Source organism: Stigmatopora argus, chromosome 22 (genome assembly GCF_051989625.1).
Source record: "Stigmatopora argus isolate UIUO_Sarg chromosome 22, RoL_Sarg_1.0, whole genome shotgun sequence".
Classification (NCBI taxonomy): Eukaryota; Metazoa; Chordata; class Actinopteri; order Syngnathiformes; family Syngnathidae; genus Stigmatopora; species Stigmatopora argus.
The window spans coordinates 3,090,250-3,112,249 of NC_135408.1; the positions used below are offsets into that span (position 1 = coordinate 3,090,250).

The 22,000-nt window shown below is 39.6% G+C and overlaps 2 protein-coding genes across 3 annotated transcripts; one reads left to right on the plus strand and one right to left on the minus strand.

Moving 5' to 3' along the window:
- Window positions 1–4,169: 4,169 nt before the first annotated feature.
- On the minus strand, window positions 4,170–8,199 carry LOC144068326 (cobalamin binding intrinsic factor-like). 2 transcript variants are annotated; one of them, XM_077592768.1, is made up of 5 exons: window positions 8,069–8,199; window positions 6,281–6,417; window positions 5,954–6,095; window positions 5,750–5,883; window positions 4,170–4,779 (listed from the first exon to the last, which is right to left on the minus strand). In XM_077592768.1, exons 2-5 carry the CDS (start codon window positions 6,354–6,356, stop codon window positions 4,712–4,714), a joined length of 420 nt encoding a protein of 139 aa, XP_077448894.1. In that variant the 5' UTR covers window positions 6,357–6,417; window positions 8,069–8,199; the 3' UTR covers window positions 4,170–4,711. The 2 variants fall into 2 exon arrangements, with proteins under 2 accessions (XP_077448894.1, XP_077448895.1); XM_077592769.1 differs by lacking the exon at window positions 8,069–8,199 and adding an exon at window positions 6,644–6,702.
- On the plus strand, window positions 7,411–21,933 carry abcg4a (ATP-binding cassette, sub-family G (WHITE), member 4a). The gene is made up of 15 exons (XM_077592767.1): window positions 7,411–8,221; window positions 9,861–10,087; window positions 14,041–14,158; window positions 14,223–14,355; window positions 15,122–15,172; window positions 15,258–15,403; window positions 15,497–15,620; window positions 16,117–16,231; window positions 16,300–16,439; window positions 17,447–17,545; window positions 17,961–18,129; window positions 18,220–18,320; window positions 18,479–18,637; window positions 18,725–18,843; window positions 18,916–21,933. Exons 2-15 carry the CDS (start codon window positions 9,862–9,864, stop codon window positions 19,139–19,141), a joined length of 1,926 nt encoding a protein of 641 aa, XP_077448893.1. The 5' UTR covers window positions 7,411–8,221; window position 9,861; the 3' UTR covers window positions 19,142–21,933.
- Window positions 21,934–22,000: the final 67 nt, after the last annotated feature.

Here is a 22,000-nt window from a genome sequence, read left to right on the forward strand (position 1 = left end):
ACCCTTTTTCTGTTATCTTCTCTGTACACCATCACGTTTTTCACATATAAATAGACGCACAAACTATTCGTTCGGAGAGTTGCATGTCAATGCACAGTTAAATTTATAACATTTAATAAGGAATAATTTTCTTTTTTAAATTATAAAAGATTGTTTACTCCTGGTATTTTTAATATGTAGGTTGCCATTTAGCTTGATGTTATAATTTTAGTGTCGCTTGTTAAGAAAAAAATATTTGTAAAGGGGGAAAACATGTTTAATCTGCACAATCTCACTCACTCTTATATTCTAGAGGAAAACAATCCTAGGGGGAAATAGGATTTTGAGATAAGAAATCGAGCCCTATCACATAATTTTCAGAGGATCAGAGGTTACAAAAAAATGTTTGTTTTTTAACATTTTCATTTTCTTTAAAGTGCTTACTTATTGGCTACTATTGACGCGATAGACGTCCTATCTATCAATAGCTGTAAAACACGGTCACTCAATGCCATCCTTTACTATTGAAATGGATTAGAGGTCTAAAACTGTGAAGGACAGTGTAATAACTATCAAATCAGGACTGGGCATCGGCAGATGCACAAAATCAGGTGAATCGGACTGAACTTGCATGCAAAAATATTCAATCGGTATTTCGCAGTTACATTTACTCTTGGAAAAACAACAATTTTATGCGTCTTTTTGTGAAGTACAATGTTATAAAGTTTTCGGTAGACATTTTTCCGATGTGTGCCCAGTAGGAGACACGGAATGGATTGCCCAACCAGATTTTCTTGGGGACATATATTGGTCAGGAACAGCCCTAGTTTGTGTCTGGCTGCAAGGCGCGCCACCGGGAACTCAGGAGAGACCCATGTTGAGACTCCAACTGCTGCTGGCTGGGCTACAAATCCTTGTGCAGAGGTAAGAAGAGAAAGAGCTATACAGTACTAAGCAGTCACAGTACAGTGCTAAAATACTGTTTATGCTAGTGAACTGTGGCAATCCAGATGTGGATCACAATGGAATCGTATATGGAAATGACTGGTGGGTGGGATCTGTGCTGAGCTATTCTTGTCGTCCTGGGTTCATGCTGGAGGGGAATGCCACCAGGACTTGCCAAGTATATGGATGTAACTCTACAAAACATGGCACCCCTCGTTTTGATGTTTTATTGTGAAATGTATTAACATGTTTACTACCATGCTTCTTGTGTAACAAAAATAATGTTTCAGTACGAGTTATAAAAGCATCCTTGTCATAGCCCTGCATCCTTGTCATAGCCCTGCATCATTGTCATAAAGACTTTGTATGTCATGCAATCTTGTTCTAATAAAACCCGTTGATGCGGAAGAGGGAGTTGGAGATTGGCCGGCGGAAACAGTCGGAGATTGACAGGAGTATTACGCAGAGTAACTCTGTCTGTTTCTCGCCGTGCTCCCCTTCTGCAGAAGTGTCAAACTCTCACTCCATCGGTCTTGGTGTGCTTACTTCTGTTTGACCTTGTTGAATGTACAGCATGGACCTGACATTTTATGGTGCCGAAACCCGGGATTCAAGATCTGTTACATCGGGACGACAGGGAATCGAGAGGCCAAGAAACTGACGTCAGCCATCCCCCATTGAGGGAAGGGGCCATTCGGGATTGGTCTCCCATCGCCCCGAGGTTCAGTGACGAATCCCATCGAACAAGGCAGGCACCTAAGACGGTAAGGCGCTGGTTAAAATTAATTCGGAAAAAACAATGTAGCATAAGTCGTTTCCCTGTGAGAGAGTCAGGGAAATGTCTCCATTCGTCGGAGAAAACGTTGTGTATACCGTTCCCTGTGAGTTGAGGAAGCGCTCTCTATAAGTCTGAGAAATACGTAAAGGTATACAACAGATCGTGGCTGTGCGTCGGTCTATCTCCGAGAAAGGCTGTGCCTATCCAGACAATCCATGAGGTTGGCTGTGCCGTCAGTCTTCCAGAAGAGTGGGGTTTGCACCCCCCCCCCATAAATTGTGGTCCACCTCCCAGAAAATCCTTATCAGCACTTCCCCAGCTTGGAGTAGGTAAAGTTATGCTCCGTGTAGAGACACTGAACTATCGTATGGGACTGTCCATTAACCAAACTGTCAAGGTCCTACAAGGTATAGCAGATGAATTAAAAGCCCTTAGGGAAATGGAGTTAGATGGAGGTGTGTGCCATAGTCGGAGAACACTGCTGCACCTTCATCCCAGATGAAACCGGCAAAGAAGGTAACATTACTCGTGCCATCGCTGAAATGAAAGCCCGAGCCAAAACCATGTCCAAGGATCACTCAGCCGTAGGTACATCACTGTGGTCATGGTTTACAACCGGACCATGGATCTCCATTCTGGTTAAATTTTGAACCCCCATTCTTGTGATTCTGCTACTATTCTGCATTTTTACTGTATAATCCCCTGTGTGAAAGCTATGATCCAAAACACAATCCAGCACACGCTAGTAGCTTATAGTAACATACAGTACCAACGCATAGCAAACTCTGCTGGAAATTCTCGCACTCCTTTGAAGTGTGACGAATCCCAGGATGCTGAGTCCTCTGTGTAAATGTGCTTGTCTCGACTTAAACTTGTGTTTGCTTATTAAGAGGGACGCAGAGGAATTTTTCCCAAGTGCCTCGGGTTTTCGCCCCAGCCCTGACAAGCAACTTTGTTGTTCTCCATACCCTGTGAAGAGTAACTGATGATGATGTTTGTATTCTAAAACCTGGAGAGGAGGGATACAAATTGATGTGATTAATCAAAAATATTTTAGTTACTGCAGGGGGAAATGTGAAATGTATTAACATGTTTACTACCATCCATGCTTCTTGTGTAAGAAAAAGAATGTTTCAGTATGAGTTATAAAAGCATCCTTGTCATAGCCCTGCATCCTTGTCATAGCCCTGCATCCTTGTCATAGACCTGCATCCTTGTCATAGCCCTGCATCCTTGTCATAGCCCTGCATCCTTGTCAGAGCCCTGCATCCTTGTCATAGCCCTGCATCCTTGTCATAGCCCTGCATCCTTGTCATAGACCTGCATCCTTGTCATAGCCCTGCATCCTTGTCATAGACCTGCATCCTTGTCATAGCCCTGCATCCTTGTCATAGCCCTGCATCCTTGTCATAAAGACTTTGTATGTCACACAATCTTGTTCTAATAAAACCCATTGATGCGGAAGAAGGAGTTGGAGATTGGCGGGCGAAAACAGTCGGAGATTGACCGGAGTCTTACGCAGAGTAACTCTCTGTCTGTTTCTCTCCGTGCTCCCCTTCTGCAGAAGCGTCAAAATCTCACTCTATCCGTCTTGGTGTGCTTACTTGTGTTCGACCTTGTTGAATGTACAGCATGGACCTGACATTTATCATCCCTGCCTTTTTTCCTTTGGGCAGGAATGTGCAAAAAGGGGTCCATAGAAATCAGTTAGCGGGAACTCAACGGGACATGTAGCTCTACCTGTGTTTACAAAACCTACTCATGGCCTTCCAAACAAGGCTGTACTCAGATTAATAACTGCAAGAAGAAGGAGACTGGCTGGAAGCGTTTCTTTGCTCAGTGTATTCCTTGCATCTGCGACTGTGCGTTATCTTGCCGTGAGTATCTTTGGAACTTTAACATACCAGAACGCTCACTTTTATGGAGTTTGTGTTGTTTTAGACATGGTGTGTGGTTATTATGTCTCTCTCACAGTTGAGAAGTTTTTGGTTTGGCATTTCAAATGTGTGCCTCTCTGTGCTAACATGAGCTTTCTACGAGTTTATAGGCTTTCTCTCAAATTTCCAAAATGTACATCTCAGTTTAATTAGAAATCTAAATTATTCTTATGTGTGAATGTGAACGGGATCTGCTTGCCACCTGTCCAGGCTGAACCCGCTACTTGCACACAATCACAATGATGATAATAAGGACAATCATAAGTGTACAATTTTAAAAATGCAAATATAGCTGAATTGGACCCAACTAAAATTGTGTGCTTTGTTTAGAATTTGACACTGTTTATGACCCATTTTTTTCCTTTCTCTTTTCAGTCTCCACTGGTTAATAGTATATGAAGACACTGATGGTAGACATCTGGAGATAAAAACAGCAAATTGTTCATCTGGTCTTACTGTGCCTTTGAGTAGAACAAGTAATATTTGGCAATTATTGAATCAAGTCAAGTCATGTTTTTTTTCTCTTTATTATACAGCATGACCAAGAGTTTTTTCTCTCAAAGTGAACTATTGAAGAGGGACCCAGGATGGATCATTATTAACTATCACTGTGTATGTTATACTTAAGCTACTGTTTTGTTGATTGAAACTCAATGTGAACCACACAAGTGGAATGAAACTGAAGATTAGTGGCTCCACTGCTTTGTCCATCTGTCCCTAGAGGAGCTGAAACCTTAATCTCATTGCAAAAAGGAGGAGCATCCCTGGGCAAGACAGTTTTAGAGGAGAAAATGTTGATGTGTTTATATTTATAAACAGAAGGCATCTGGAAGGTCCCTGGATCAATAATTTAGGGGCAAGATATTAATTTTCAACTTGTGAATATGGAATTTTAAAGATGAAGCATTGTCTCTGCTATATTCCTGCATAAAATTATCCAATCTTACTTTATGGCATCTCTTATTTTAGTAATTTCTTGTTTTTAAAAATGCACATCGTGTACTTGCTACACTCAACCATCAGGTGATGCTATTCAGGTGATTTGGTGGGATCTACTAAAGGTCTTTCACGACTACTTGGCCCAGGTACTGAATCTCAACACAATGTGTTCATTTTCTGCTGGTATGTAGCAGCCAATACCTGTGAAATAGAGAAATACAGTAGATTAAAATAAGCTTCAACAGACAAAAATCACCAATACGTCCTATTGCTAACCACACCATTAGTAAAATAAAAAAAACTTGAGGCTTTTTAGTCCATTGTGCCCATATCTATTAGGGGTGTGTGACAATGTATTGATATGGTGATATATTGTGATTTGTATCCCGATAAGTTTTTTATATACTCTCGTCAATAATCCATATATCGTTTAAAAAGGTGTCACCATTTAACAAAGAACATGTTGTTACAGAATTTTTTTCCACTGCAAAAATGTCTCTGTTGAAAACATTCATTTGCTTAAAAGAATTCTGCAATAATATAGTGCTGTTGTATTTATTATGTTGCACTGAAATATTCTCATAGTCTTTGAGAGAAATACTAATAGCTTTTGACAATTTGTCCACCAAAGTGCAAAAAAGAAACACTGTCTTTTTCATTTAGAAATGGCTTGTTTTCTCTTTTATTGTAGATTATCTAGCTTGATTTTCTGGACTATGTGTCGTTAACTGTTGTATTATATGGTGAGATAATTGTCATTGGATTTTGAGGTACCCAAAGGTTCACATTTTCCATCTCTTGAATTCTGCATTACACCATTTATTTTGTATTTTACCTTTTATATTGTAAAGGCATCTTGTGGACGGCACTCATGTACTGACTGGGTTTATAAAGTCATTCTGATGCTCTTCATATTTTTATTTATCTCTTTATTAGTGGAGAATCTGTATACTAATAGGTGTCTCAAAACAGCACGTGAATGAAAACGAAAATTCCCATGTCTCATTAATACTCATTAATAATAATAATAATAATCGGACATAGGCTTTGTCATCTTCATTGACTCGACAAAAGCCTAATTGTCATCATACCCAGCTGTGTATGACGAAATTGGTAAAGACTATTAAGAGATGATCCCTAAATTGGGTTGTACTCCGTGGAGGATACTCACCCACATCCAAATGCTTGTATTCCCCAGAGTTTTCAGACAAAATCTCCCAATAAGTTTGATCTCTGGGATTTCCAGCCACGCCATTAACACTCTCCAAAAACAGGCCATAGTTTGGGTCCTCCTTGATGGTGAACCTGATGGATGCAAAACATGAGTTGCAATTTGGATATATATTTGAGATATCATTTAATACTGAGGTCTTACATGAAATCAGGTCGGGTCTCCTGTATTCTCCTCAAAGCCCCTAGCAGCACCCCACCCTCAACCACCGATGTGAAATGGGTCTCGGGGGTCATGTTGGACAGGTCATTGACAACAGACAGTCTGAGCGGAACAAACGCTTCTCCTGAACAGCAATGTTACATGACATATCAGACAATTGAAAAGTTTACTTCTGTGATTCCATGTATGGATTCACGTAATGTAAGCTAACCAAGAAATATACTACAGTTAAACACAAGTTCTGACCAGTTTGTTGCTCCGCTTGTATTTGCCCCTTAAAATGGTGTTCAACTAATGCAAAATTGTTACCTGCAATTGTGAAAGTCCCTTGAATGGAGATCACCAGGATAACCATAGAGAGGATTGCCATTCTTGTTGATGCCATCTTGTTTGATCCTTCACTTCCTTCTCCCTAGGGCTTTATTTATACTGCCCACCGCACTCACCTGTATAACAAACACCTTTAGTTATGCAATCACTCACCACATGCAAACACGCCCTTTTATTTAGGTTTAACTTTCCCATTTAAAAGTGCTAATCCTTGTCACAGAGAGTTATGCAAGGTCCATATAATGACAAATTACTTGCATTTGAAAGAGAAATACTATTGCTGTGAAGGTCGGCCATTCCTATATACACAGTAAATATATATTCAATACACATGCATTTCACCTGATGTGTTTGAAGATATTTGCAACCTCTTTAGTGCTTTTTTTAGCTTCTTCATGGTAGTTTATCAGTGTCTGCTTCCCATTTTGTGATTCAAATCTCTTATCTGACATTTCTGGTTGGAATATGGCTTATCGTCCCATTCATATAAAAAAAAATCTCATTTTCTTAACCGCTTTATCCTCACTGTGGCTGTGGGGGTGCTGTAGCCTATCCCAGCTGACTTCGGGCTGGAGGCAGGGGACACCCTGAATCGGTGGCCAGCCAATCGCAGGGCGAGAGGACATGGACAACAATTCACTCTCACACCCATACCTAGGGGCAAATTAGAGTGTCCAATCAGCCTATCATGCATGTTTTTGGAATGTGGGAGGAAACCAGAGTACCCAGAGAAAATCCACGCAGGCCTAGAAGAACAGGCAAACTCCACACAGGTGGACCAACCTGGATTTCGAACCCAGGACCCCGGAGCTGTGAGACTTACGTGCTAACCACTCAAGCTACCGGGGTATATACATGTGTGTGTATATATATATATATATACACAACTGGGATTGGCTCCAGCAACCCCCGGGACCCTAATGAGGATAAAGCGGTTCAGAAAATGAGATGAGATGACATAATATGTATTCTCCAATGGGGGGTGATGTATGACGTGTTGGGCCTTGAACGCTAGTAACCCTGTCTGATTTACCGAAAATAACCCGGCCACTGCAGCATCAGCACCGGGCAGCTGCGCAGGTGCAGCCATTAAAGAGACAGTGGAGAACTCATTCTTCTGTTTACCTTTTAGTGTTCACACACCTTTGATTTTCAAAATAATAATATGCAATCAAGCAAGGGAGTCGAATAAAGGGGAGTGCAAAAATACTCGGAAATGTATCAACCGGTGTGATGCACTGCTAAACTTGCACCCGAAATGGAATTAGTAGGAAATTAAGCCTTTTTTTTTCGTTCTTGTCTCGTATTTATTGCTTGTGCAGCAGTCGGAACGCCCTGCAAGCTCCCAGACCCCCGTGCGCATCCCTCACTGATGCTCCCCGACTTTCCGACATCCGCCGTCACAGCACAGCACGGCACGGCACGGCACGTCGAGCCACTGTTGCAGCACTTCAGTTCCATCCCGACCGGCCCGAAGATAATCGACCTTCCTCCCACTCATCCTCAATCGTCAACATCAAGGCGGAATTGCGATGCGGACTCGGAGCGGATGGATACGCTAAAAGAAATCTCGGGTTTACATCAGTGGGGTACTGCCGTAGTCTGACGCCGGACATGATTTTAATCACGGGAGTTGCCTGTGCAGAGGATGCGGGATGACGAAGACACCATGAGCGCCTGCCGCACCCCGGGAGATCTTTTGACGAGAAGCAGCCTTCTTCTTTTTGCACCCTTAAACCAATTGGATTTCCCCCCCCCTAGACTCACCACAATAGCGCCGACTGGGATTATTTATTGGCACTTCTGATGTACTGGGATCGCATTGTTTTTTTCTCAAAGGGCTCTCCTGTGGACTGTTGCTATCCCACCCAGAGAGGGAAAACAGTCGTCACACTTGCTTGTTTCAACACACAGCAATAAGTAAGTGTAGTGTGCCTGTATGCGTGTGTGTGTATTAGTGTTGCAGCAATGTGAAGGAATGTCTACTTTAAACCAATGTGACCTTAATAGCAAAATTCATCATTAGTGTGTCCCTACATTTTATTTTATATGGGTCCTCACTGTGTGGGGTTTGCAGGTTCTCCCCCGCTTGCGTGGGTTTTCTCCGGCTACTCCGGTTTCCTCCCACATCCCCAAAACATGCCTGGTAGGCTGGTTGAACACTAAATTGCCCCTAGGTATGAGTGTGAGCGTGAATGGTTGTCCGTCTCCTCGTGCCCTGCGATTGACTGGCCACCGATTCAGGATGTCCCCTGCTTAGTGCCCGTAGTTAGCTGGGATAGGCTCCAGCACCCCCCGTGACCCTTGTGAGGATAAGCGGTTAAAAAAATTAATGAATGTATATATATATATATATATATATATATATATATATATATATATATATATATATATATATATATATATATATATCAGGGGTGGCAGAGTGGTGAAACATTTTCAAATCTGGGCTCTGGCCTTTTTGTGTAGGTTTTTGTGTCTGTTTACAACCGCATTTCAAACATTTCTTAGTTAATTTAAGGCTAATTTGCCCTATTGTGATTGTGAATATCTAGGTATGCCCTACGATTAGTTGGTGACTGGTCAATGGTGTACTTTTTCTTGGTCAAAGTCAGTCGGCTTATAGTCCATGTTGAGAGTGTAATGTTATAATTATATTTTAAGATTGTTTAGATTATTTACCATATTTCATCTTGTTATAGTGAACTTTGACCATAGCACGCTCATAAGTCATGGCTGTGGCGGCCATACCTGATGACACAACAGGCTGGCCTTCATCTTGAGTAAGAGGCCATTAAAATCTGTTTTACTGCGCATGTATGCAGCCTGGTAATGGAAATTTGCTAATGGTGCGGTGATCAATATAAGAGTCATGGTCAAGGTTCTTTATATGAGCATATTTCAGTAAATCTCGCTTGAGACAAGACTATACTTTGTGTTTTTACACCGATCATGTAAATACATAGGTTTGGTCATGACTTGACACGCAGTTGTGTAAGGGCTAGAAACACCTCGCCTTTCTATTTGCTCAGCACATAAAGTAGTACATACAATAATCTTTCTTTTTAAAGGTGCATTAGCATGTGACAGAGATTAGCCATTCTCTTTACAAACACAAACTCTGCCCTTACAGTCTAATAATTAGTATTAAGGTGTACTTTATTCCAAATACATAACTAAGGAGATTATGGAAAAGTTATTTATTTTACTATTTCTTTTTAGATAGTATCCGAACAGTATAAGTATTTAACACTAGTGGAAAAACGTTTCAGAAGTATATAGTCTCTACGTCATTTATAGGTAGTATATCATTTTTAAATATTAAAATAAATTATGTTCACCACACTAGTCCACTTAATTGAACTGCATTTCCATTGGGGAACAAACTAGTAAAAAAATGAATCTTTGAGTATAGTTTTTTTGGGGAAAGGATTTGAAAAAGTTTCCTTGCACCAGAAAACTCAAAGTAAATGCAAAACTTGTCCTTCACCTCCTCATTTGATTGTATTAATGCATTCACATAGACAGAAAATTGAGATTGTCTGTGCACCTCTTTCAGAATGGCTGAAAGGACAGACCAAGGTTCTGTCAGCATCCCCATGGAGGAGACCAAACTTCACAGTGGGGCACCCACGGAGGCGCCCCTACTTATCCACCTGAAGAAGGTGGAGAATCACATCACTGAGGCACAGCGATTCTCTCACCTGCCACGTCGCTCTGCTGTGGACCTGGAGTTCAATGAGCTGTCTCACACCATCCGTGAAGGTCCTTGGTGGAGGAGGAGAGGTAAACTGCTCCATCTTAAAGTCCAAGTGATGGATGTAGATCAATATTTTTGATGCATGCTAGTGCAGTCCGGATACGATACTCAGTATCTGCATTGGTAGGCCATCGGAGAGTATCAACTTTGGTCGCAAGATCGGATCATATCCTGTAGTCATGTATGTTTTCAGTACCATAATGCATTTTAGCTTCTGTCAACCAAACCTCTAGGAAAACATGTCCTCTGAGTGGAACTATTTTTCATTAGAAACTAATGATAATAGCTCACTTAAATAAATTATGTGATTTTTCTGACTATTTAAATGTTCATATTTGATGCCTTGCTTTCTATTTTGCGCTTCTCACTCACTTACATACATACACACTCTCAGTCTGCCTTTGCAGTGCTCAGCAGTCTGACCATAGTAAATAATTTACGCTCACATATTGTTACACTGTTTGCATCCCCTTTTTCCTTCGTTGTGAGTGAGTCAGACATGATTGATCTGCTCATGAAATATGAACAGCATTGAAAGACACCAACCTTATTAATGATAAAAGAATGTCTGACGTGACAGTAGGTCATCGTGACTTTCTGACAAATCAACTCTCTCTGAACTTCATGTTTACCTGCCCTGTAGGTTTAATAAGGCAGGGTAGTTTTACTGTACATTCTTGTACACTTAGGAGGGGCCACGTCATTATTCATTTAAAGCATATGCTGCAATAATCCCGAAGAACGTATTTATCAAAGGGGTAAAAACAGAGCGGAAAAAACTTGATGTATTGTGTTGTATTGAAATGAAGTCAATACATTTTCCCCCCCGCTGCTCAAATCCGGCCTGGGCTGTCTACATGCATTTGTGATGTCTCTATGGGTTCCTCAGATCATCACGCAGGAACAGGAAGAGCCTCAGACATTTCATATTATATAACAAGTTCTTCACAATTAAACTCGCTATTTCTTAACCTTAAAAAAATACTATGCATTTCATAACCCAATTTCCCCCCAATGCTTAATTTCGATGGTATATTGAGAAATAGCTAATTAAAATGCAAACATTTCTGAATGTGAATTTGCTTGCCATTTCAAGATATATTTATTTAATAATTTAACCTTTATCTGGGTAAGGAAATTCATATTTTTGCATGTGCAATCATTTAGTACTGTAAATCAAGTCCACTTATTTATTGTAGTGCCTCGTAGGGATGCAATAAAACATCGTGACACACTGTAATGTTTGTTTTTTTATTCCTCATGCAACGCATGGTTCCTTCATTCTATCAGTGAATGATTCTTCAAGCCAAATCCTGGCCTCCCATTTGTATAGAGTGCTAAAAAAGGATGACGCATACAAGCTTTGCGTCTGTGATGTCAGACGTGCGAAGCAGAGCACAGATCTTCATCTCAATGGCATTGCTTTATGAGTTATTCCTAGGCATGACTATGGCAAATGGAGCGTATGCAAAAGGTGCTCTGGATGATGACCGTCCTCCTCTGCAGTTTAAGGATATTTTCACCTTTAATGGTGGGGAAATAAAAAAAGATGAAGTGATTTTTGAGCTACCCAATAGAAGGACTGTTCCGAATCGTTGACCCCGTTTCAGGAGAAGGCGGAATATAATCGCTTTACATGCACCAAATACTCATTCCTGCACTATGCTCATCCTTCTGATCAAATGTGTAGCTGCTTGCTTGATGAATCGTGTATAATATATGTTCTAACCTCAATCAGTTTACTGAGAAAAAAATAGATAATGATATAGCAATGTCCTTGTCCTTCTGGGAATAGTGGTATAGAATATAAATGTTATCTACTGATTGTCTCATGAGTCACGGTCCTTTAGGAAAATAGGAATTAGGTTTTATTTCTCAGCTCTGCTATCATAAATCCCTGCCATTTTTCCTGTGAACCATAATTACTTGAGTTGAGAAGAACTAAAATATTACAATAATGTATATTTAATAATTGACTAATAAGATTTTGTGTTTAACTCATTAACTGCTAGCCCTGGTAGTTGCACACAAAAAGAGTGTGTTTTGGTAGTTAGTAAAATGAATATTAAAAACACTCAGGGGCAATCAATGTCTAAAGCACTGAAAGAACATTTATGTTTCTGCGCATTAATGTGTGTCCTTAGTGGACAATGAGCTGTCCTTTTGCCATATGACTGAGTGAGACATGGTGATCAAGATGTCCCTGTAGAGTCACGCAGATAAAAAAAAACATTATTATGCGCAAGCTGCAACTGTGGTCTGGATCATCAGTATTCACTGCACATAAAAGGAGAAATATCCCTTAAAACATGGATAAATTAAAACTATCCAATGTTTCTATATGGATTAACATCAAAGTCTTTGTACTCACATTGGAGGATTTTTCTTATACCTTTTGTATCATTATTCAAGTACAAGATGTCCTTTAACAATGATGCAATGAATTCAGCCTTTAGCTTGTTTAGATGGTTTAAGGCTTGTAATAAGAATGAGAAAATATATCATGCTTTCCACATTTTAATGTTGTCAGCACTGTGCAAAAGTCTTAAACTTTAATCTTGACACTCTTGTGTTATTGTTTTGATTACAGCATTCATTTTGACATCATAAAGCAGTAAATATTGTGGCATATACAGTTACCGAGAGTACACATGCGTAGAATTAAACACCATTGCGGATTTTGTACAAAAGCTTAGAAATTATTATGGACTAAGGCAGAACCCTTTAATTTTTTCCCTTTAACTACCACTACCAGTGTTCCCTCTAAGCTGCGCGCGTGCGCAATTGCGCACTACTCTCGTCTTCTCTGCGCAGCAGCAATCATATGGCGCGCAGTAAAAAAAAAAAAATCGGATATTTTTATTTATTTATTTTTTTATTTTTTTATATATATATTTTTTTTACCCATGATGGCGCCGTTTAAGCGGCAGCCAGTGCCAGTAGCTCTGTCCACTTATGTTTTTCGTGTTTTACAGCATGTTTTACATGAAAAATGGACAGGTCGCCGAATGGACGTTCTGCCGAACGTTCACTCGGCGACCTGCCCGTCTGTCAAACGTCCATCGGCGAAACGTCTTTAGGCGAATCATCCGAGTACCGATGATGTCGCTCACACTGGTACTCAGTGCGCTCAGGGAGGTTGACTTTCTGCTCAGACCAACGAAAAATTAGAGGGAACATTGACCACTACTACAACTGTAATAACAGTATCTATTAGTATTTTTTTAATGACTACTACTACTAGAAGTCACCTAATAGTGTAGATTGTAGCGGTTCACTCGCCTGACTTGGTGCAGGCAGGCCGGTGGCGATATGGAAGATGAAAAAAGGATACTACAAATAGTAGAAGTAGTAGAAGTACTTAACAAAAAGATGCCTTAACTCATTCCAATTTTCATTATTCTTTTTGTGCTTCAAAAGGATGATTAAGGATGTCCCGATCCTTTTTTTACTTTCGATTTTTTTCAAGATGTTTTGCCGATACCAATCCGATGTTGATACGATGCCCATATTTTTAGGCAAGAAAAAAATAATGTAACAAATGTAAGCAATTTAGGGTATGTTATGGTCTGCCTTTACCTCCTCATGAAATCCTCTGTTTACAAATAAGATGCTGCTCTTTTATTATCATTAGTTTTTAATATTAATAATATTGTCCCGCTCCTAGTGGTTTGATTTATAGCAGCTGAAAAACACGATAATACTAAAACCTTGCGATTGCTGCAGGGATCCAATCTTGTGACCAAATTTAATACTGCAAAAATATACAACCACTAGTCCAAAAATATTAATCATACAATCATATTGGGTGCTGATACCGATACTAGGTATTGGATCAGGACATCACTAGTGTTGATGAATATACATTTTCAATCAATAGAGCTTTTTTTTTCTTTTTTTAAGTGCAATAGCTCATGATAAAAAAGAGTTCTGATCAAGGCAACATTCAATAATATCACTATGTTGTTTTCCACTTCAGGTTACAAAGCCCTTCTTAAATGTCTCTCTGGAAGATTCAACAGCAGAGAGCTGATTGGTATCATGGGGCCATCTGGGGCTGGGAAATCCACCTTAATGAATATCCTGGCTGGCTACAGGTGAGACTTTGGTCAATCAACATTTACGTTTGCACCGGTATCCATATTTTCTGTTTGGATGTAGGGAGACCGGCATGAAGGGCCAAATCCTTGTGAACGGCCGCCCTAGGGACTTGCGGACCTTCCGAAAGATGTCCTGCTACATTATGCAAGATGACATGCTGCTGCCGCACCTTACAACCAAGGAAGCTATGATGGTGAGGCCACTTATTCTCATTAATTGTTTGATACTTCTCAATATGTTCAGTCTGTAGTGTTGGCAATTGATCTCTCAGGTAAAGGCCACACGTTCATTTAATTCTAACCACTATCTGACTCCAAGAATAATACATGTTTTGACTGGTTCATTTATAACAGAATATGGTGTTTTTTAGGTTTAGTCACCTGACATGTTTCGACACGTTGCTTCCATCTTTTTCAGTGTCCACAGTGGAAACATATCCGCTAACAAAACCTAAAACCATTGTCTGTTATAAATGAAGTCAAAACATAGGTAACAACAAGACAAAATGAACTTAGTACAACTACTACATTGCATAATCTGATAAAACCCTCTGAAAACATAGCAAAATCTTGACAATTCATTCCAAGTTGAGAACAATCAAAAAATAACAAAGCGACGGGCAACAAACGTCAGGAAACGGAGACCAAAACTGGTCCTAAAGTCCCATTCTCGCATTTGGAGAAGTGACAATGAACGATATGTCTGATGGTTTGGTCAATTGCCAGCGTGGCTTGTTCTAATCACTTATTACCTCTTTTTTTTACGCAGGGGCTTTTGTCTGCCCACACAACATTCTTCTCTTAAACTCAGATTTTATATGCCTTCTATTGTTGGTTACACTATGGTTTTAATATATTTATTTTTATTGATTAGCTTGTTAGCAGAAATACTGTTTACCTTTAGTAGGCAGTGCAAAACACAGACGGTTGTTCATTATTGCTATTTTTGCTGACCTTCAGGTTTCTGCCAATCTGAAACTCAATGAGAGCGTGCAAGTAAAAAAGGAACTGGTAAGTTGGTGTAAATATATCAAAATCTGTCTTTAATTGGTTATTAAATGATGGTGAATAGATGAAAGTGTTTTTTATGTTTCAGGTGCATGAAATTCTGACCGCTCTGGGGCTCCTGGACTGTGCTCAAACACGTACCAATTCTCTGTCAGGGGGTCAATGCAAAAGACTAGCTATTGCCCTGGAGCTGGTCAACAACCCTCCTGTCATGTTCTTTGATGAGCCCACCAGGTAAAACATCAAGTGTATTCAAATCTGCATGGTGAATACAAATCCAGATTCAAGCATGTGCTTCACTTATTATTTTTTTGTGTCACATTTCAGCGGACTGGACAGCGCGTCTTGCTTCCAAGTAGTTTCTCTCATGAAGTCCTTGGCTCAGGGAGGAAGAACAATCATCTGTACGATTCATCAGCCCAGTGCCAAGCTCTTTGAGATGTTTGATAAGGTAACCAAAGTGCCAGCGCTGCTTTCTTTCTATTTTCTGATGCTTGGATAAGACTGACTGTCTGACTGTTGTCTGATAAAGAGAGCAATAGTAGTTCCCTGGCTTTTGATTATTTATGTATTTTTAAAAATTTACATTAAAGGAAGTTACTGGATATGACAAATAACAATATAAAACCTGCATTGTGAAACTTTGCCCTTATAAAGATCCTACATCTCAGTTTAATGACTATAGTATATATACATACACAAGTCAACACACAAATCAAAGTATATTTAGTATATTGTTGTTTGCAGTAAACTGAACAATCTCCAATTTTTAATGGAAATCTTTGGTGTAGAGTTTGTGCGGCTCTTTTAAATAACAAACCAAATGGGTGAATTATCCTTTATAGCGTGTGTTTGAATAGGATATTTTTATTCTAACGCTTGCATTATGCTGTGTCTGCGGTCACTATACCTAAGTGTAAGACACAATGCTCTATCTCTTCCTCCAGTTGTACATCCTCAGCCAAGGTCAATGCATCTACAAGGGCACAGTCCCTTATCTGATCCCTTATCTTAAGAATCTGGGACTCCATTGCCCGACATATCACAATCCGGCTGATTTCAGTAAGTGAATTATTCTCCTCATCTTCAAATTGATGTGAGAGCATTTCTCGGTTCTCCTCTCCCACCAGTCATCGAGGTGGCCTCAGGAGAGTATGGGGACTTGAACCCGGTGCTCTTCGAAGCAGTCCAGGGTGGGCTGTGCTCCGAGGAGGGCAAGAAGAACTCCAGAGACAAGAGTGATCCTTCCTGCCCATCGCAGTGCTACAATGTGAGGGATTCTGATCACCTCATTTACATCACATATTGGACTCTAAGAGAGGAGTCCAATACTTGAAAAATACAGCATTTTATATGGATTGGATAACTTTATTCATCCCGTATTCGGGAAATTTCATTGTGACAGTAGCAAGAAAAGGCATAGTTATAAGTTAGACAGTACAGTCGCAAAGGCTGCAGAACAATAAAATCAAAGTAAATGGGATCATTAAGAATCACCAAATCAAATCATTAAGACAGAAAAGCAACAAAAACACAAAACGAGCAAGAGTGGACGGAGCTACCGCCACCGGCTGCCACTTGAATGGCGCCATTTTGGTTGCGGTAGCAAAAACGGATACAGACTCAAAAGACGTAAGGTTGGACAAAAACTGGAACCACACACAGGAAGTCTTCCACAAGATGGGGAACTTCTGCAGACTGTGACCGAGGTAGAGAATATGCAGAGTCACTCTTCCAAGCTTATCCGCACAGTTCCTCAGTAGTCTGGAGCTGAAGACAACGGTAGCAGAGTAGAGCCCCTCGACTCCGTTGCTGGTAAGCGCCGACAGCTCTTCTATCTTATCCCATGATGGAATGGTTGGTCAGAAGCGTTGCCTCTTCTCCCGGCACTTTTGTCCAGCTCCGAATCTCCGGCGGCACCGAGGTGTTGCTCCTTCTGCTGCGTATTGTAACAGCTAGTCCCATGTGTGTGACAGCGTAGGCATGGCTGAATGGTTCCAAAAAAGAAGTAGCCGAAAGGAGCCAGGCTAACAGAACAAGGAAAGTTGAAAAACATTAAAGTAAAAAGTATAAAGTACAAAGTAAAGTAAAAAGGAATGTATTAAGAAATATTAAAATGTAATTTAAAAAAAGATAGAAGGGCTGTAAAACACGAAAAACATAAGAGTGTACAGAGCTACTGCCACTGGCTCCCGCGTGAACGGCGCCATCTTGGAAAAAGCTTTATATATAGATTAGCGGGATTGTATTAAAGATAGCTTCTCTTTCTATTCACAGGACACAGGAACCCTGGAGAAACGTAGCTTTGCCACTAGTACATTCACACAGTTCCGTATCCTCTTCAAAAGAACCTTCATCACAATATGCAGAGACACGGTAAAACACATTTATAACAATTATGTGTTAGTTTTACTAGCTGGCTCAATGTTAGTCTAGAATCTTGTAGTATAGTTAAAAAGAAAAAAGGAACGATATTGCAGTTACAAAACATCAATTTTGATATTTTCACATTGGAAAACAATAAAACAAAGAACCGCTTCTTGTCAAAACAGACATGAATGCCAATTTCCCAAGCTGCAAGACAGGAATACATACATACATTAAAACAAATATTGAACTGTAACGTACAACCAACAAGATCAACATTGCTGAATATTTGAAACAACGCAATCAAAGTCAACAAGAAGCTGAAACTCAAACACTGGTGTTCACAGCAACAATTTATATTGGAAAGATTTGAAAAGTATTTGATATCAGGGATTGAAAAAAAACACCATTGTTTGTTTAATAGGTATTGACCCACCTGAGAGTGATGTCCCATCTGTGTGTCGGAGTCCTGATCGGTCTACTTTATCTCAAAATCGGAAACGATGCCAGTAAAGTCTTCAACAACACGGGTTTCCTGTTTTTCTCCATGCTTTTCCTTATGTTTGCTGCCTTGATGCCCACCGTTCTCACCTGTAAGATTTCTCACCTGGCCTAAAAATATGGACTTGCTCTTGATTTCCGGAGTAGAAAGTCACTTTACTTGGTGTTTTTTTTTTCCACAGTTCCACTGGAAATGTCTGTGTTTTTAAGAGAACACCTTAACTACTGGTACAGCTTAAAAGCCTACTATTTAGCAAAAACAATGGCGGATGTACCATTTCAGGTAATGTTTCAAAGATTTAGCACACCTAAACTACCTATGCTAATAGTAACCTCCAATTGGTTTTGCTACAACAGGATTAAATTCAGGAAGACAAGTATGCGTATTTACCTGTTTTTCGTGAAAACTGAAAGAGTAGCAACACATTTTCTCCTCCATAGGTGATTTGTCCGATCATGTACTGCAGTATTGTGTATTGGATGACTGAACAGCCTGCAGAGGCTGGCCGCTACCTGCTTTTTGTGGCCTTGTGCACTTCCACAGCTTTGGTAGCGCAGTCTCTGGGACTGCTCATTGGTGCTGCGTCCACATCTCTGCAGGTAAGATCCTCCCGACATGAAGTACATATTCCATTTTAAGGCTACTATTTTCTTCTCTCAGTAAATCCAGCGTGACATTTTTCACAGGTGGCAACATTCGTCGGTCCGGTGACGGCTATACCTGTGCTACTGTTCTCTGGCTTCTTTGTAAATTTTGACACCATTCCTAAATACCTAAAGTGGAGCTCTTATGTATCTTATGTTAGGTATAGTATCCTCCAAATTTTTATTCAGATATTCTTTCATGAAGACACCTCACAATGTTCCGTTGTCTCCAGGTATGGCTTCGAGGGGGTGATACTCTCCATTTACGGGATGAACCGCACTGACCTTGAATGTCCCGGTCTCGTGTGTAAATTTCAAAAGCCGGAGGAGGTCCTGCAGCTGCTGGATGTGGAAGATGCAAAGCTCTATGTAGACTTCATAGTGTTGGGGGTTTTCTTCCTCATTCTTAGACTGGCAACTTACTTTGTCCTGCGGTACAAAGTCAAGTCCGAGCGTTGAGGTCTACTCGTAAATATCAGTTCCATATATCCATGAAACTGCTTGCTATTCATGGACGTTTCCTCTTCCTCTTCCCCTCAAGTCATTTTCGCTATACATATGAACCAAGATGAAAGATACGGAAAGCATGTTCAATTAGTACTTTTCTCCCCCCTATGCCTAGATAACAATCCTCAATACATAGGAAATCCCATGAATGGTGTTCAATAAAAAATCTCTATCCCCAAATTTCAAGAAGAATACATTCCTGTTATCACCAAGGAAAGCGGAAACTTCAAGTGCCAGACCTTTTAACACTTCCTGCGTCTCTAGTTTGAGGATACAATCCTAATAGACCAACTGCCATTGGGTGACTTTTGATCATTTTTCCTGGCCTCACAGCCTGAACATAAATGGTCGTATGAAGATGAAGGAACTGTAAAGATGTCATTATGAGTCCTACTCATTTGCTGTCAGGACAATATCTCATTGTCTGTACTCGGAAGTATTCAGGAAGCATGGACACAGCCTTAGGGAAGAAAAAAAAAAAAAAAAAACAGGCATGACTGTTGTTTCCAGACTGATGCAGAGGGCTATCCTAAATGTACAGGCTGCACATAGAAGAAGTGGAGTAGCCGAGGTACAAGGAAAAAAAGATGCTTGTTTAATTGCTGTTACTCTTCCGAAGCTATCCGTCCAAGTATTTCTAAGGTTGTTTAGCCTCCTCCCTCCTCCATGAGCTTCAGTATTATGGAATTATCCTTTCTTCTCGCCACAACTCAGCATTGCTGAAGTCTGACTGACGTGCGTTTTTCAAAGCAATGCTTGATACTTGAAATGCTGGCTGGGCTGATTGTGTGCCTCTGAAAAAGAATGATACAAGCTTTGTCCGCTTCAGTGCTGGATGTTTTGCGCACATAACTTATATTACCATACCGTACATGTTGGTCTGTCTGTCATATATATATACACAAACATGCAAATTCTTGTTTCAGGGCAATGCAACTATTTTCCGGTAGACTTGCTATGAAATGTTTCGTATTCAATCTATGCTACTTAGAAATCCTTATTATCATGTATAAAATAATGTAGGCATATAATCAATGATTGTACAGTGGATATGTTATGCTGTGAAAAAATACGAGTACAATGCACTTTTCAGTATATGTTTTAGTATCGTATTTATTTGTATTATATTTTATTTTTTTTATGGCTGAAGGTGTGATGAGACCTATTTGGAAAGTAAAATAACAGAATGTTTCCTGTTCTGTGTAGGACCTGAGATCATATGTTTATGATCCCATCTAAATATGTACATTTTGCCATGTTAATGGGGATGGCATGACCTTGAAACTGGTACATATATTGCTGCTATGAATGTCAAATGAAAGAGTGAAAAATGACAAGGTAGATTAATTGGAGATGCAATCAGTGGAAGAAGGAAAGGATATGAAATAATAGCAATTGAAGCATTATCGTGAAATCCCATTATCTGTAATAACAATAATACATTTTATTTTTTAACATGTGGAGGGAGTGTATAGGTTAGCTATTGCATCTGACTCTAGGCATTGAAGTGCATTGTTTTTTTCCATGGCTGTTCATGTCAGATGTGTGAAAAGAATTGATGTTCTCATCTTGAATATCGGTAAAAAAAAAACACTGTAGCAGGGCCCCGATTTTCTTATTAAAAGCAATAGAAAACATTGTGACATTGGATTAGCAAACATCCCTAACATGCTAAAAGTTGTATGTTTTATAATGCAAACTTTAGTTTAATTTAAACACTTTATTTTTTTCCCACAGGCATTATGTGCAATAGGAATTTATATGTAATGATAGATTTCATTCCGGACTTTTTTTTGAAAAGCATTTTTATGTGTATGTTAATAGATAGGGGTGGAGCCCAAAATAATACAACTGAAATAAAATGAAGATGGCTGCTTTAAATTATGTTAATGCCACAGGGAAGGTGCCTTTTCTGCTAGATCCTGTAAAGATAATTTCCTTTCAAGAGCAGGAAATTGTGGCTGAACAGGAACTCTTGCGTTGTCGTTTTACTGCCAACATGACAGATAAGTGTTTTCATCATCCTCAAATTGGATCAAACTCTCGGGCTGATTGCTGACTCTGCAAAGTGTTAGAAAAAGGAGAAAAACAACATTGGATAGACAGGCAAAAGTGGTGAAGAGCATTAACCTCTAGGTTTAAAGACTGACAAAGCTCAAATAAGAATATTCATTCATTCATCTTCCATCATTTGTTTTATGTAGTCATAAGGTTGCTCTTTTTAGAATTAAGTTGTCTCATTCAGTCCCTTACTAAAATGGTCTGAATGGCTTTTGACTGAAACAGTGTTGAAAAATCACAACTGTTCTACAATAATTGGCACGTTATTATCCAGTTTTACATTATTTCTATAATTGTGTTACTTTTTTTTTGCCTCGGGGTAGCCTTCCAGAATCCAGGTAGTTAGCAAAATCCACTTAAATGATATTGCATACCATATCAGCAGTATTAGGAAAGTTTGGAAAAAATGTTGCAGAAAAATGCATGTTCAATTAAGAAAGTATAGTAGTATGTCTTTTCACACAATTTTGTTTCTCATCTTAGTATTAGCCAACAGCTTGTAAAAATCACCAGACGTCATGTGTGATTAATTTGTATACTACAAGTTAATAATTCCTGTACAAATTTGTGATGACCCAATTCTTTGCCATTCATTTAATGTCTTTTTTTATTTTGAAACATTGTTGTTCTGTATACTAAAAGCTGTTCCAATGCTTATAATAAAGACTATTTATAACCTTTGACATTGCTTGGAAATTGTCAATTATTACTTGTTTTAAATAGTGATATTCTATAGCTCACAAGGTAAAG